The following is an 18,096-nucleotide window of genomic DNA, read 5'->3' as shown; positions in this document are numbered from 1 at the left end:
ATATATAAATACATGCTATATTAACATTACTGCATTGGGTACTACGCTATAGTTCAAGCTTAAAACACAAAACGCAACACTGAAAAGACCCTCAGGTTCAGTAATGCTGAAAGAATGATTGCAAATGCATCAGAAAAAAAATATATTACTAAAATCATCTGTAAATATTCTAAGTCAAAGTTATATGCACCTAAGGTATATTGTTATTGTGAAACCTTACAACAAACTGAAAATAAAACTTTGAAAGTTTGAGTTTAAGTTGAAGCACTAAAACTGAAATCTAATAAAATATATAAAGGACTAAAGATGATAAAAGCACAAATCAAATTACCAAAAAGGAGTAAAATATTAAAACTACTATAACTAACTACTAAAAATAACTGGAATTAAAACTAAAATACAAGCTAATACCAACGATAGCATATGAATTTTTATTTATTATTATGTAAATATAACAAAAATTACACTGTTTCTGTCTTCAGTTCAAAATCCAAAAATGTACCAATACTGCCCTCTACCGTGTATACGCGACATCGACGGCAAAATGTTTGCAGCAGTGGCGCAAAACAAGCCTGCTTTACGGCAGCTGAGAGGTCGTGCGTGAACTGTGGACCTGAGGAAGGTTAAAGTGACTCTGAATCGAACGGTCAGTGTTTGTATTTACAATTTGAGAGCTTTTGTATCATTCGTGTACCTTTTATAAATGTACCAGCACGTATGTAAAGCTTTCGTTGTAATTTACATGCATTACGTTAGAATAAATGCATTGTGGTGTATCGTTAGTAGGCCTGTCGTTAGGCTAACGTTATCCAGTTAACAATAATATAAAATAAGCAAGTCAATGTTGCAAACGTTAGTAAGTAACCGGACAGATCGCTTGTTTTTTTGTATTAATTATCGCCGGTTAATTAATATCTTACTAATCAGATACATTTTTTAGATGTATTTTTTTTATTGTAACGTTATTTCGGCCTTTGTCTTGAAATGCTCTTAATTCGCCCTTCCACAAATTAAGGCGTTAAAAAGGTCGTAAATTGGAGATATTATTATTTTTTTTAAACTTGTTTTACAATACAAATGTTTAAAGTTTCTTAAATCAAGCTAGAGCTGCCACTAACGAGTATTTTTATTTCGATTAATCTATCGATAAGATTACTCTAAACGATTAATTTCCCTCAAAAAATCAACAATTTTACTTAATATTTTATTAAACTCGATTTTATTAAACTAAATTAAATCCAAATTTCTATGAAATTTAAAAAGTGAATTACAACAGAGTGCAAGAAGCAAGAGTTCAGTATTATCAAGTCAAGTCTGCTTTATTGTCAATTCTTCCACATGTATGGCACATACAGACAGAGAATTGAAATTGCGTTACTCTCAGACCCTTGGTGCATACAGTTAACATTAAACACTGACAGTAGACGTTCAAAAACAGATAAATACAGGTTAAACTTATGTACATACAACTATACAGATATACAAATGAGGACAAAGAAAAAAAAGAGTTCAGCATCCTGACAGCCTGATGTATGAAGCTGTCCTTCAGTCTGCTGGTCCTCGCCTGGAGACTCCGCAGTCTCCTCCCTGATGGCAGCAGACTGAAGAAGCTGTGTGTCGGGTGGGTGGGATCACCTGCAATGCGGAGGGCTTTGCGGGTGAGACGGGTGCTGTAAATGTCCTGGAGGGAGGGGAAAGAGACACCAACGATCTTCTCAGCTGCTCTCACTATGCGTTGAAGTGACTTGCGGCAGGATGCGTTGCAAGCGCTTATACCACACAGTGATGCAGCTAGTCAGGATGCTCTCGATGGTGCCTCTGTAGAAGGTGCACATGATGGGGGCCGGGGCTCTGGCTCTTCTAAGTTTGCGGAGGAAGTAGAGACGCTGTTGTGTTTTCTTGGCCAGTGCTGCAGTGTTGTTAGTCCAGGAGAGGTCCTCTGTGATGTGCACACCCAGGAACTTGGTGCTGCTCACTCTCTCCACAGTCGCACCGTTGATGGTCAGAGGGGCATGCTGAGTGTGTACTCTCCTGAAGTCAACAACAATCTCCTTAGTCTTCTCCACATTCAGAGAGAGATTGTTGTCACTTCACCACCCGGCCAGGCGGCTCACCTCGCTCCTGTAGTTTGTCTCATCTCTGTTGCTAATGAGATTCACCACAGTCGTGTCATCCGCAAATTTAATGAAAAGGTTGGAGTTGTGTGACGGTGTGCAGTCGTGGGTCAGCAGAGTGAAGAGGAGGGGGCTCAGCACACATCCTTGGGGGGCCCCAGTGTTCAGTGTGATGGTGCTGGATGTGTTAATGCCGACCCGTACTGCCTGAGGTCTCCCGGTCAGGAAGTCCAACAACCAGTTGCACAGAGAGGTGTTGAGCCCCAGCTGGACCAGTTTGTGAGTGAGCTGTTGAGGGATGATGGTGTTGAATGCTGAACTGAAGTCTATGAACAGCATCCTGACATATGAGTCTTTTTTTTTCCAGATGTGTGAGGGCTGGGTGGAGGGCAGTGGTGATGGCATCATCGGTCGAGCGGTTGGACCTATATGCAAACTGGAAGGGGTCCAGGGAGAGGGGGGGGGCAGGCTTGATGTGGTACAAGACTAGCCGTTCAAAGCACTTCATGAGAATAGGAGTGAGTGCTATTGGACGGTAGTCATTGAAGCAGGATGGAGATGACTTCTTCGGGACTGGAATGATGGTGGTAGCTTTGAAGCATGTGGGGACAACGGCCTGATTTAATGAGATGTTGAAGATGTCTGTGAAGACATCAGTGAGTTCCACTGCACAGTCTCTCAGTACACGCCCAGGAATGTTGTCAGGACCCGGAGCTTTGCGTGCATTGATCCTGCTGAGGGATCTCCTCACACTGTCCGGAGACAGCGTCATCACCTGGTCGCCGGGAGGAGGTGTAGTCTTCTGTGCAGTGGTGCTGTTTTGTGCCTCAAAGCGAGCAAAGAAGGCATTCAGCTCGTTCAGCAGGGGGATGGTGCTGTCACAGGTCTGTGGTGGGGGCTTGTCTCCAGCTCTAAAGGCAGCGTTCCGAGCCTTCAGATGTCTGTAGACCTCCCCTGTCATCCACGGCTTCTGGTTGGCCCTGACAGTGATGGACTTTGTGACCGTTACATCATCAATGCACTTGGTGATGTAGGCAGTGACAGTCTCTGAGTACTCTTGGAGGTCTGTAGTGTTGTTGTATGTGGCAGCCTGTTTAAACATATTCCAGTCAGTGGTATCAAAACAGTCTTGAAGTGCCTCTGACGACCCTTCCGGCCACACTTGTATCTGTTTGTGTATTGGTTTGATGGCTTTAACGAGCGGTCTGTATGCAGGCATTAGCATGACAGTGATGTGGTCTGAGGCTCCGAGGTGGGGGAGGGGGAGGGCCTTGTAAGCTCCTCTCTGGGTGGTGTAAACAAAGTCCAGAGTATTTTTTCCCCTTGTTGGAAAGTCTATGTGTTGATGAATTTTTGGGAACACACTCTTTAAGTCTGCGTGGTTGAAATCCCCAGCCAGGATGAGAAAAGCATCTGGATGGGCTGTCTGCTGCTCACTGGTGTGCTGGTACAGATCATTTAGTGCCTCACTCCTGTTGTTGTTGTTGGAGCTGAGAGGGATGTATACAGCAACGAGCAGTATGGCTGTATACTGTATTGTGTTACAGTATTATAGTGTAACAAACTCAGAGTGAGGGTTTGAGCTTTTATTTTGAAACTCGATGCATTCTCGCTGTTTTAGAACTGCATCGCATATAATTATTTAAATAAAGGGGTCCTATTATGCTCTTTTACAAAGTCTTGATTTTGTTTTGGGGGTGTACTGGAACATGCTCTCATGCTTAGTGGTTCGAAAATCGCATTATTTACATTATTACAATACCTTTCTCCCCAGCCTGTAGTCTCGCGTAGGCAGACCTTCAGACTGACGGCTGAAGGTCTGGAATCTATGGCAGCTTTCATTGGCCAAGGCCTGCCCATGAGGCCGTTTGACCGACATGCCAAACAACCAATCATAGTTTGTTTCGTTCATAGCTTCATGTTTCGGGGCGTGGAAATGTTAGCTGTCCCAGTGCGTTGTGATTGGCGAACAGCTTAGACGACGTTTCAGTATTGCCCCGCCCCTTACCAAAACCGCAAGTTCATCAATATTGCAATATCAATTAAGACTTTGAGAATATTGAACAAGAGGATCGCGCAGACCCTTTGCACGCACGGATATTGCAAGACATATTAAAGTGTAGTCTATGGGTAACGTTGTTGTTTTTTTTGGCTAAATCACGTTTTAGATACGACGTCAACAACAGCTTAAAAATAACTGCATTGACTATGTACAGATAAGTGCACCGTAATATGTATTATGTTTATTGTTCTTTAATTCTAACATTATAACATGAATTGCACTGAAACTGTTATACGGTTGAATTTATTTATACCATAGTCCCACAGACACATTATTTGTGATCGCATATATATGCAAATTAATTATCTGCTAGCAGGAGGCGCTGTTGGAGCGGGAGAGCTCGAGTTTCACCGGTAACGCCGTACACAAAGCAGAGCTCTGCTCACAAACGCTGCTTTATCAGACGTTATATGCAAGATGAAATTAAAATGACATCCCAAATTTTCTGAACGCAGTCGGTTTCCATCAGAAATACAGTGATATAAAAACACCCGCACTGGGTTTCGATTTTGAAACGTGCAGTGCTCAACCAGGCGTTCTCCCCACCCGCCAACCATTCAAATTTCCTGTGTCACAAACACAGGAAAGCAACTTTGTAGTCCAAACGAGCCGTTCGCTGTAGTTCTTGAAAAGGGATTTTTTAAAAACGAAATATCTCCCTTTGGAGTGGATTTTGAGATTTGTAACATAAAAAGATCTTTTTATGCCCAAACATACACTGACTAGAATTCAAAAAGTGAAAAAGCATAATAGGACCCCTTTAAATCATAGCGTTTGTGAATTCACAATTATGCTTAATTATGATTTTTTAAATGGGTTTAATATATCACACAGCCTTGGAAAACAGTCTAATAATGTGTTTTATGGATTCTCGTCCGTGAAATGAGCCAATTTGAAATTCCGGTGTTTTGTCGGTTAGTCGACGCGAGAAAAAATTAAGTCAAGTATAAAAATCGAATAGTCCAATAAAATAGACGAATCGCGACAGCCCTAAAATCAAGATACATTTACGTGAAATAATTTATTTTATTTTTTCTGAGAAACTGAACAAGTGAGTTTATACTTAAAGTCAAAAAAACATCTGTCAGCCGGTGTAAAAACTTTTCTCAGGCCATTGGAAGATGTTCGTTCTTGTTATAATAAACTCAGTAGTTTCTCATCGATTTCTCAGAAAACTTCTTGTCATTAATCTTGATTTAAGTAACTAAGGATTTTTTTTTTTAAAACAGTAAAAAAAAACATGTTTTTGCATGTAAATTAAAAGTTTATAGTTATTTCCATATTTGAGTTGTTGGGAACAGAAGTGAACTGAAAATTAATGGAGGCTTGTTTTTTCGTTTTTAACCATTTGTTGTTAATACATTTTGAGAACATTGACATACTGTGTTCCCTTCAATTTATTGTTTAAATATTATTTACTTGGTCTTGAAAACGTCTTTTAAAAAGTTTTAAATTTACCTTCACAAAACCATATGGCTATAATATATAGAATAATGGTTTAGGCATGTCTGCTATCAACAATAAACATATCAATATGTCACATGTCAATAATAAACAAGTTTTGGAGATATTCAGTAGTTGCATATGACCACTTTGCTTTATTCAAAGTTTCTAGCAATTTATAGACCTTGAGGTGTAATTTAATTTAAAAATGAATAACTGCTTTGTTTAGTGTTCTTAAGCTTGATTGCATTATTGCATTTGTTTTACATGAAATATTTATTTTCAGTTCCAAGAATCATGCCGTTCATTGACCTCCAGTCAAGGCTGGGTATTAATCTGGACCAGTGGCTCTTGGTTCAGAGCGGGGAACAGCCACAGAAGCGGGTCGCTCGCTGCCATGCCTTTGAGAAGGAGTGGATAGAGTGTGCCCACGGTATCGGCCAGACCCGGGCCAAAAAGGAATGCAAACTAGAGCTGGAAGACTTCTACGAGTGCATGCACCGCCAAAAGACTGTAAGCACATTCGGAAATATTCAAGCAATTTATTTGAGGTTCTTTACATTGCTAACACTATTATCACTCCTTACAGCACCAGCGCTTATACGAGGTCCGTAAGCAGAAGGAGAAGATGATTAAAGAGGGAACTTACGCACCCCCTCCACACCACACAGGCAACGAGGATGTCCGGCCCTGAATCCAACCCTATCAAAACACAGTCAAACTGTTGTACAGTTGCTTCCTCACTTATGTATTATAATATTATTGCTGTATCAACATTGTTTAATGTTCGAGAAATAAATATAATGATTCCGTGTAATTGTTATTGTCTGTTCACTGTCTGTTATTTTGTTTAGTGTAAATATGCAATATGAGTTTTAAAGGGACAGTTCATTTTGTCCCTCTGTAATCGTTTACCCTCATGTCGTTCATGGCATTCTTTTTTTCTGTAGAACACAAAAGACGACATTTTGAGGTTTTGTTTTCAGTCCATAATCACCAAAACATTCTTCAAAAATATAATTGGTATTGTTCTAGTCCATTAAATAATTCCATAATTTCATAGGTTAAAAATGACTCGGTTTTAGATATTCATAGTTTTTTTTTTTAACAACTTCTCTTTCTTGTTGTGATATGGCTGTGTGCTTCTCAACATTTTTTGACTCAAAGCCCCCCCCCAATAAGCTACAATACAACTATTATTTAGGAGGGGAAGAGAAATATGATAAATAATGGAAATAAGAATTTTTTTTGTGTTTTTCAGCATTTTAATTTAGATAATAGTTATATATATATATATATATATATATATAGTAATGATTTATTTATTAATTTAAAAGCTTGAATTCATTTGAGTTTTAATTTATCCTTCAGGTAGCATGAGACCATCTGATTAATTGTAACATTTGGTAAGGTCATTTAATCTGGTTTTGAACTGAATGCAACTGTCTTTAAGTGGTTTGGTAAGCTTCCCATGGGACAGCTTCCAGATGAAAGCTTAATATGAATACGTCAATCCATTTGACATCCCAATCACATTATTAAGCCAAGATTAGTTATTTGGTATGTTGGTCAGTGGGTGGCAGTAACAAACCACTATTTTTGAACTTCAATTAACTTGAACTGTTGATTGAAAACAAATAAAAGAAGCATCATACTAGAAATAGGACAACTGGGAAATTACTTTTATACTACCGAGACGTTTTTGCAAATAAATGGATGAGTATGGCTCATAACTGCTTGAATAATTGGATGAATATGGTTCATAAAGTGCTAGATATTTCTGTTGAGATGCTAGAACAGCTCTGTGTGAGTAAAGTTGAGTGCACAAGTGGAATGAAGACATGCAGACCATCACATGGGTTCAGTTAAGCCTGTTTAATGTCAAAAGCTGGCTCTAAACAAATTGACGTCATTTTAGATATTGTTTGTCTTCACGTGATAATAATCTAACTAGAGTTCAAATTTGGGAAAGAATGTCCACAGGACGTCCACTGGTTGTTTTTTTTTTTTTTTTGCTGGACTGCTCCTCTGTGATGGGTTTTGTTTGATCAGTAAATCCTTCACTGTCACATTGAATTCCACTGCAGCTCAATGAGGACAGGCAGATTCATTATGATTCAACTTTTATGGGTAATACAAAACAAAAATATAGAAATAAATATTGTCATTAGTGTGTTTGAAAGGGGGAATCTTGGAAATGTTCGGTTATGTGGCCACATTTATCACAGAGGATGCCTGTTGATAGTCTTAACTAGTCTTAGCTAGTCTTGCAACCTGGTTGGTCTCCCAGTGTAAAAAAACAAACAAAACCAGTCAAGAGTCCAGACTGGGAGACCAGCGAACCATCTTTTAAACCATCACTGGTTTAGGATGCTTCTTTTTCAACAGTGATGGCATAATGCAATGTTTGTCATGTTAAAAACTACATTTAAAGTGTGTGCATCCTATTCGATTTAGATGTAAAGCAACCAGATTGAAATGAGATTATTAAATTTAACTGATAGGAATTTTGATTGAATTTGATTAGTCTTGTGTGATTTTTATGTAATGCTCATAATGAAGCATTATTAAAACCATCATCATCATCATTAAAGAGGGTTGGGCTTAAGGGTGGATGAAAAAGGAGAGAGCGAGGAAGAGGAGGGGGCCGAGGAAAGAGAGAGCGGGAGAGAAGGAGGGATATGAAAGGAGGGGAATAGACAGCCATTACCGAATCACAGTCTCCATACTGCTCCTCTGTCTACCGGGTCGGTGTAAAACGGACCGCGAGTCAGTGTTTCTGTGGCCGGCTGAGAGGCGTGTTTGCCGGGATTGAGAGCCAGCGCATCCCCGCCTCTGTCACCCTGCGTGCGGGAACGGGCACTGCCGTTATACGGTAAGAAGGTCCAAATGTCCGTCATTATTCTGTCCGTCAGCTTCGGGGTGTATGTGTCTGATAATCATCGTTTTTCACCATTTTAGCTTCTAGTGTTTGTTATCACGTTAACATCACGTTAAGCATAACGTAAAAACCCTAGATTTCCTTCAAGCATCTTCATTTCCATTTAATAATCGGCATCGGAAGTGTGCTCTCTAGTACAGGGAGCGAACCGAGGTCTTAATTTCTCACGTTAATTAATTACAAAAAATGTAATAATTTATTGATCTCACGCCCGCATGAATGTGTCTTTATAAATAACCCGTTATTCAGTGTTTTTGGACAAAGAGGCTCTGCACACCTCTGTGGTCTCTCTGTCTGATGTGTGAACGAATCGGATCTTTCTATTGAGCCGGTCCACGCTCGAATCAACAACAAACTGACAATGTTAAAGTAGGAAATATGGTTATTGACAGTTTGACTTTTGTATTAAAGTTTTGTTTTTTTATAAATCGCATTTTATGAAAACGTACACAAAACGTTGTATGTAAACTATGGTGGTTATAGCAGATTAACGTCAGTAGATGCACATGCAGATATTTTCTTTAGATACAACTGACCAGTTTGTGAGCTAAATACAGAATAATTACGTAAAGAACAGCTAAATTCGATTCAATTAAATGAACTGTTCGAAAGAACCGATTCGCGAAATGAGTCGGATTTTCCATCACTTTGCAGTAAGTAGGGTACGTGTTGAAAGAAGGGGCGTTCCTAGGGAAATATTTATGGATCTATGCACATCTTTCCCTTCATAAATGGTGAATATTCATTCATGTCTTCGAGAGACGAACAAAAGGCTTTTGCTCAATGTAATCACAACCATTCCTGGGCTAAAATGTGAAAGTACAGAAGGTTGAGTGGGTAAAGGTTATTTCTAACAACATCCACAGATGGTTTCCTGCCCCTGTAGAGATGCACATGCACCATGTTTGCCTGCTGTGTGAGTGTAACCATTCTGCTCATTTCAGTTTCAGACATTGCAAAAGATACATTTAGATGCTTTGAAGTTATCAAATCTCATTTAAAATTTTTTTACCTTGCAGGACCATAACCTCACAGTTTTTGCAACATGTTAAGTCTAAATAATAATTTACGTAACAAATATTAGAAATCACAATTGAAAGTTAAAAAGTCAGGACATTGCAATTACGACATCAAAGCGAGGCACTGATAACATTTCATTTACATCACATTCAAGCATTGTCCGTGCATGAGTTTTACATCTCGAGGTTCCCGACAGTTAGAGGCCTCGGGCACTGGCCCCAATGGCCTGGTACGTAATCCATCCTTGATCTGATCAAATGGGGCTTATTGTAGCTACTGCCCTTTGGCAAACATGCAAAACTCAAAAATAGGACAAATAGTGTCTGTGATTGCGGCATGTCTTGTGATTTCTTTAATAGACTCCAGCACTAACTGAATCCGATCAAACGCTATTTGACTTCCTATTTGACTTTAGCCGTGAATCAAAAAATGCTACTATCCTTGCAAACAGGATTGTCTATTTTAGCATTTTATCTGTCTTTTGCAGGACATGTTCCCAGGTCAGATTTATTGAAGTAGATCAGTGGATTTCAACTGGTGGGCTTCGAACAAAAAAATGGACCACAGGTCTGTTCTGTGGACGTTGGTTGAAAATTAAACTAAACGAAAGTAACATGCAGCTAACCATAGAATAACAACAACCTATGGGGTTTATGGGTCCACAACAAAAATAAGCTCGTGCTTACCACAATGTGATTTGTGCTAAATTAATATATTTCAATGATTATTTTAATCCTCATGTTGTGTTTTGGTCATATCTTTTTTTTTCTGGCATTTACCAGTCTACAAAAATGTGCTTCTAATTTTTTATTTTTTTGTTATGCTATATTAATACCAAATATTTTATTCAATGTTTTTATCACCTTGTTTTGTTTCAATTAGCACAGGTTTTTGTATTTCTTTTTGGAACTGATTGATCATAGGCATTATTGATCTATATATATATATATACCTGTATATATATAACCTGTGCTGAAAGAAAACAAGCTGAAAAAAAAGTTTGAATCCAAGATTTTGTGATAATTTAGCATAATGAGAGATTTACAAGCAGTTTTAAAAAGGTTGGTCATTTTTGACTGGGGACAACAAATTGGGTGAAGGATTTTCAGCGCAGAACAAGGTTTTAAAGGGATAGTTCAGCCAAAAATGAACATTCTGTCATCAACAGTTGACTGTAGCCATTGACTTGTGGAACTTAGTGGCTAACATTTGGTTGCCAGCATTCTTCAAAATATCTTCTCTTATGTTCAAAAGAAAAAAGAAACTCACACAGGTTTGGAACAACTTGAGGGTGAGTAAATGATGACAGAATTTTTTGGGTGAACTATTCCTTAAAGGGTTTTTTGTTGGTCCATACTTTGATTGTATGATTGTATTGATTCTCCAGTTGGCCTCTAATATATAAAGGCACAAACTGCTCTAAACATGCAGGATGCTTGACCACGTGATATTATGCCCAGATTAAATGTCATATTTTCCATGAGAACTAATACCTAAATGCCTACAGTTCTCTGAATAATGTAAAGCCATTATATATTGCTATGATAAGATCCTCTCCTCCATAACCATTCCCAGCAAGTGTTATTATTGAGTGAGTGTGTCTATAGTGATGTGTCAGTGTTACTCATAGCAGATGCTTCTATCCTCATGGGTAAATGCACATGAACACATCTTTGCACACAATGTATAAACACAGCAAGAGAACAAATGCCACCAGCCTCTTTTCCACAAACTTATAATTTCTCTCGAAGGGAAATGGAGCAGTGGTGCAATACTAAGGCTGTTCTGGGATGTGTTTGGCGAACGTTGTGGGAAGCTAGACTCTGTGCAAATGCAGACCCTGTTGCACAGAGACTTTAAATCAACACAACAGCACTCTGTCAGTGCACTGGGTGCATTCAGCTGTCGTGAACTTACTTAGTGTGGTGGAAGGAAAGAAATGAGAGATGAAATCATGTAAAAGAGAGCAGTAGCTTCCTCTCGTTTCCTTCACAGGCATAATGACAAGGTTTTGAAAACAGCATTGCCTCTATTTATATATGTTGGCCGCCACTGAACCACCATGCTGTCAGGCAACAGCGGGATGGCAAAGAGATCTAGCTTCAGCAGCATGGTTTTGAGTGAACTTAGTCCTGCTTTCGAGAAGCAGTAAAGGACATATCTGATTATATGCAGGGATACGCTTTCTGATCTATAGAAAAACGACAGACTTTTTAGAGCAACATTACATTTATGCATTTTACTGACACTTTTATCCAAAGCAACTCACACTTCATTATACAACATACAAAGATACATTTTATCAACTTATTCATTATATGGAAATCAAACCAATGACCCTGGGGCTGCGCTATAGTTTGAGCTACAGGAACCGACATTCTAACAGCATGCAATATGATATTATAGATTATGTATGTCACATTTTTTGTATGAACTAATAACTAAATGGTAAGAAAAAAAAGAATCGTTGAAAGTAAAAAAAGGTGCATGAATACATAAATATAAATCAAAAAGTAATTTGCTATATTCTTTTTATTATTTTTAAGGTAATATAACATAGACATATTTGAAAAAAGATGCATCCATCCATCCATTTAACTCTGTTGGGTCGCAGGACAAAAAGATTAATCGAAAGAAGAAAAAAATGCTAAATAAATAAAATGTTCGCAAATACATTTATATATATATATATATATATATATATATATATATATAAATTTACTGTATGATAAAATATAAATTTAATTTGAACTATTTTAAAGGAAATAGGGAGTACTTTTGATAAAAGAGTTTTTCCACTGTTGTGGCTAAATATAAAAAATTCATGAAAATGAATTCAAGAAAAATGTTGTAAAATATTTATGGTTACACCCAAAGCGTTGCCTTAAAAAAAAAAATGTGTGAACCCCCTTCTTAATTCGTAGGCTATAGCATAGAAAACCCACTCATCACACAGCCTGGGACAACATTCCCGGCTGTTCCCCCGACAACGACCCTGGTTCCACCACATTTCTAGAGTTATTAAATCAAAGCATTTGTTGAAAATGGTATAAAAGCTTTTAAAAACCATATGACACCAACACAAATCCAGAGCAAGTATTTGATGTGCATTTTACACTAAATGTTTCAAAATAAATATATATATTTACATCATCTTGAACACCCTTATTTGTCATTAATTGTACTTTAATTAAGAATTTTTGTGAATAATAAAATAATTGTAATTTTAAAATACAGTTGCAATTTTATATATATATATATATATATATATATATATATATATATATATATATATATATATATATATATATATATATGTACATATTGCACACACACACGCACACACACATAATGTCTATCAATATATATAAACTATATGAATATTTTAAATATGAAAAATATATAAATACTGTCCCAGAGTAGCCATAGCTCTTCTAGCAAGCCTTTCATGACGTGAGTAGATTTGACAGGGGAGCACATCTCCAGACAGCTTTCACTGAGCTCACTTGTATTGATGAGTTCAGCTGGTGTGGAGTAATGTGACGGACAGGAACCTACTCTAGCCCCCTTGGGCCCCATTCCTTCCAGCTGATCACAGAGGAATGCACATCAGAGAGGTCTGGCCCAGCCAAATGCAATGTCCAATACTGATCAGGACCTGTTTTAATAGTACTGTGACTGAAAAGAGACTTCGATCCTCCTGCCACTTTTCCTTCTCATCATCATTGTTGAAGTGAGTCAGCGCTGTTCACCTGATCTCCAGAATCATCTGTCTTCATCTCTTTTACTTTCATTTTATTGCGAGTGTTCAACTGATATGTTCTCACAAATCCAGCCTTATTTTGTACTCATGTTCTCTGGTATATAGCAGTAGTACGTTGCCCTATGGGTGATGAATTATACATCTCACACACTTACATGCTTCTGTTTCTGTCCTGACCTTATTTCTGTTTCCCTTTTTACCCTGCCACCCCTCATATACCTCCTCCCAGCCCTCAGGCGAGATGTCTTCCTCAGACGAGGAGAGCCTGAGCGAACGTTCATGTGTGAGCGAGCGTTCGTTCCGCAGCGAGAGGTCTGGGGGCTCTCTCTCACCCTGCGCCCACAGCACAGCCGGGCCCAAAGGGGACACTCTGCCATGGAACCTATCCAAACATGAGAGACGCAAGCGCAAGAGCCAGGACTCAGTGCTGGACCCTGCAGAGAGAGCAGTTGTTCGAGTCGCAGGTAAAGGATTCGACTGTGACACTGACAAGTGTGTTCAAAAAGAGTTCTTTAGGGATAGTTCACCCAAAAATAAAAAAAGGAATCATTAACTAACCCTCACGTCGTTCCAAAACTGACCCTCTTTCTTCTAAAGAACACAAAAGTAGAATTTTTCAAATGTTTCAACTGTTTTTGTCCATATAATGAAAGTCAGTGGGATCCAAAACAACAAAAGGCCACATTGACTTGCATTATATGGACAGAAAACACTGATACATTTTTTTAAATGATCCCTTTGAGCAAAATATTGAAATCACTTTAAATCAAATCTATAAATTAGACTTACCAAGTAAGTGGCCCTTGTTTTGTGTGTCCTGAGTCATTGATTTGATTTAAAGCAGTCTGGCAGTTGACTAAAGTTGGAAAGGAGGACATGCAGTGGTTTCTAGATACTGTATAACATTAGTGTTCTGGGATTCAGCATTGATAGATACAGCTGGATGTGGATCAAGTTCTGTGAAATAAACTGTGATTGGGCTCGTGTGGGAGAAGAGAGGCCAAATGTTGGGACTCTTTTTAGACACGCTGGCTGTTGCTCTGGCTGTTCCTGCTGATTTCATTGCTCCTGACAGACCGTGTCTGTGTTGCTGAACTAAACAGTTGTTGAATACAGAGAGAAAACTGGCTAAAGGGAAAGATGTTTAGTTACTTTTTTGTGATTTGGCATATATGCGATCAAAAGTGTGAGAACACACTAGTTACTGTTTACTAGGTTTATAAAAACGGATGCAAGGATATCCAAGGCACATCTGGAATGCTTTGCAGACTGTCACGCTACGGCCTCAACAGAGTTTTCCCTGCAAACCCTATCCTCACATTTTTTACGACCATGTGTCGAGCTTGTGTCCCTCTAGATTCGCCTCTGTCAGACATGATCTGTGTTTGTTCCAGCAACATTTGGGCCTTTCTTTTTGGTCTGGAAAGCTTGTTTGTTGTTATAGGGGAATCCTGGATGAAATTGTACAAGTTTTATGAATTTTTGCATAATCATGAACCTAAAATACAATGACTTGACATTATTGAAGTCTATATTAGGGTCAACGATATGTCGCACATATATATATATTGTTTTTTTTTTGTCTTTTTTTTTTTTGTCTGGATCTATAAATTTATCCAAAAATACAGGTACATTAAAATAGTGCTTTCAATCAATTAAAAAAATTGACTGATTAATTAAAAAAATATTCTGAAATGAATCGCAATCAATCCTACTTAACATTAAAGTTTTTAAACATACTTTTATATCGCAATAATTTCACATGCACTCTTCAAACTAATGTAGAAACCACATAAAGACCATATATTTTAAATATTTGTTTAATGGCATCTTTTTGTGAATGAAAGCGAGTATCATTGATACTAATATTACTGAGGTCTCTAGGACCCCCCCCCCTAATATTTAACCATTGACTATAGCCATTCAACATTACAGTGTAATTGAGAGCTATCAATTTGAACATTTATTAAAAAATAACAACTTCTAATTTAAGTGAACTTAAACAATCTTCACATTTATTATAATAAATCAATAAAAATAAATATTTTTAACGCCGTTAAACTGGAAAAATAATTCACTTGCGTTAACACGCTAATTTTGTATACATCTCTTCTATGATGAACATGGATTAATTTTTATATTTGTGAAATTATATGAATCTAGGTAATATAACTATCCTGATATGGCAAATAAAAAGCCTCATTAAAATAATTAAAAGTAGTTAGGCATCTTTTTTATTATTATTATTTATTATTATTTCTTAGGAAGAAAAAATATTTAATGACAACTGCTTTAAAACTGCATAAAAATCATTCTTTTGAAATCTGATCATTTGAACTTTTACAAATGATACAATAAAGGAGTATGACATATCAAAACTGCCTGCCTGATTGTTTATTATCTCTGACACTTAGTATGGAGATACAGAGGTGTAGAGGGACCTAATGGGTGACTCAGCCTGAATCCCTCAATTCCCTTGTTGCTATGGGTTACCTGTTTGCTTTTCCAGTCCCCCTTAGTTTCCATGGCTATGAAATAGGAGGGAAAGGGAATCAAAAAACGCGAAAGCCCCAAAAACAAGTAGTGATAGTTAGCAAGCTCGTTTGAATTTCAATTTGAGTTTCAGAAAAGAGCGAGTAGTTCTGTGAAGCTTAAATCATTTAAAAGAAATGATTGAAAGAATAAAGATAAGGAAGGGAAATAATGGCGTTTAAAGGGATGAGGTTAGAGAGACAATGAGCATGGAGGTAATAACTGGAAGTAAGGCAAGTGTGTGTCTGATTTACAGCACTTCAGTCTTGGAATGCCATGCTGCAAAACAGTTATGACAGTTGCCTAGAAAACATAGCGAGTTTCCGAACACAAACTACTCTATGCACACAGATCTCAGCTCTGACCACCTTTCATTTTATGTGTGCGTGCAGGTGAAGCTGTTCGAACCCAAGTTGCAGTCCAAAGACAATAAATTGGCTAAATCACAGCGATGTCAACGACTTTTGAGTCTGGGTGGCCGTTTACTGTTGTGAGTGGTGTCTGAATCAGTACGCACTACAGAAAGAGGATAAGAGGCTGATGAAGCCATAATTTCACACAGTTTAACTGTGGCATGACAGGGAGAGTCACAATGGAAAAACACTTTCATAGCGCTTCCCATCAAGGTTTATTGTTGTTGCCCACCTACAGAGTAAGAAAAGAAACAAAATGTGTTCTTTTTCCATAGGAAAGAAGTTGTTTGTTCCCTAGTTTTAGTTCAATCAAAATCATTTAGTAAATCGAGAGAATTATTATTTTACAAATATATATATTTTTTTCCTGTAAGTCATGTACAAGGCTCCATAGAGACGTCTTTTTTATATTCACATTAATACCTTTGCCTTCATTTACTGCTCACTTAAAGTAAATCTTTAAAAACATAACCAAATTTTTTATAACACTGTGAAACATAATCATTAGCAAATCTCAAAATGAGTATTTTTTTCATTCTGTGAATTATATTATTGTGCTGCCTAAATTGCTTGTAGCATTTAACATGATTAAAAGAATAGTTCACCCAAAAATGAAAATTTGCTGAAAATGTACTCACTCTCAGGCCATCCAAGATGTAGATGTTTGTTTAAAATTAAAGAAATTATAATAATTCAAGTAATCCACATGATTTAAGTCCATCAATTAATTTCTATTAAATCAATTAAAACAAATCCATCAAGGTGTTTTAACTTTAAAGCTGCAGTCTGTAAGTTTTACCTCTTTGTCGCCATCTCTGTTTGAAAGCCTGGAATTGCAGTTACTTGCGGAATTATCTTCTGTGTGTGGGGTTGTGAGTAGGCACGGCTTCAGCGGGGATGGATCTAATGTTTTGAGGTAAATGTGTGGCTGTCAGTCACCGCACCAGTGTGGATATGCACTGGACTTATATATGACCCAAATAAGATCAAGCAACAAGTCTGCCTCATTTGTTTTGACCAACTGAGGAAAAAAGCATTACAATAAATCGCGCTACCAATGGTGATTTAAATCTAACGATCGGTTAGCTCATATCACATCAAACCGTGCACATTATTATTAATGTTATACTTTATTCTGAAATTATTAATGTTAACAACATCAGCATTGCGTGACTATGAATATAGTGTGTATTAGCATGTAGATTTCAATTTCTGTACAGTCTAATCTAATTGTCATGCCATTCGAATTTCATATTAAGAAATTCTTTTAACCCAAAAAACAAATTATGCTCCCTTCGAACTGGTTTTCTTTAAAATATAAATCTTGTGTAATCCTAGGCTATCTGTAATCAGAAGCACATTTAAAACTGGAATATAATTTAATTTCATTCACATGTGTTTCATAAACACACAATCCTTTCTGAATTACAATCCGCTATTAAAATGATATATTTAATTATTCTAGCTGCTGTGAGAAAAGGCTATAAACGATCCTCAACCTGCAGGATCCTCACATGCCATAGCCTACTAGCCGGGACAACTTCTTTATGTTTACAGACGTGACGTAATGACGCAGCAACATGCTCGAATTTCCCGCGAAAACCTACCACTCAAATTAGAAAACATTATTATAAACTAACAGTTGTGAATTGGGCTAAAGTAAGGCGAGAGTTTTGAACACTGGCTGATTATGTACTTGCTCAAATATTGATTTCGGATCATTTTTAACCCCCAAAAATTACGGACTTCAGCTTTAAACTGTCGCTTCGCTTCTAAAATATGACACCATAATAATCCATTATCAAAAT

The 18,096-nt window shown here is 37.5% G+C and overlaps 1 protein-coding gene across 2 annotated transcripts; it reads left to right on the top strand.

Moving 5' to 3' along the window:
- The first annotated feature begins 579 nt into the window (after nt 1-579).
- LOC306846802 (NADH dehydrogenase [ubiquinone] iron-sulfur protein 5-like) lies at nt 580-6,434 on the top strand. 2 transcript variants are annotated; one of them, XM_079380423.1, is made up of 3 exons: nt 580-646; nt 5,906-6,132; nt 6,209-6,434. In XM_079380423.1, the coding sequence occupies exons 2-3, from the start codon at nt 5,917-5,919 to the stop codon at nt 6,311-6,313; spliced, it is 321 nt and encodes a 106-aa protein (XP_079236549.1). In that variant the 5' UTR covers nt 580-646; nt 5,906-5,916; the 3' UTR covers nt 6,314-6,434. The 2 variants fall into 2 exon arrangements, with proteins under 2 accessions (XP_079236549.1, XP_079236550.1); XM_079380424.1 differs by lacking the exon at nt 580-646 and adding an exon at nt 5,193-5,227.
- Nucleotides 6,435-18,096: the final 11,662 nt, after the last annotated feature.

This window comes from Barbus barbus (assembly GCF_936440315.1).
Source record: "Barbus barbus genome assembly, chromosome: 27".
In the NCBI taxonomy this organism is placed as follows: Eukaryota; Metazoa; Chordata; class Actinopteri; order Cypriniformes; family Cyprinidae; genus Barbus; species Barbus barbus.
The sequence above is the reverse complement of the archived record's forward strand: the minus strand, read 5'-3'. Positions and strand labels throughout refer to the sequence as shown.

Coding starts and splice junctions, on each gene's coding strand:
- LOC306846802 (XM_079380423.1), top strand. CDS start 5,917: ATGCCGTTCATTGACCTCCAGTCAAGGCTGGGTATTAATCTGGACCAG. Junction 6,133..6,208: donor GCATGCACCGCCAAAAGACT/GTAAGCACATTC, acceptor CACTCCTTACAG/CACCAGCGCTTATACGAGGT.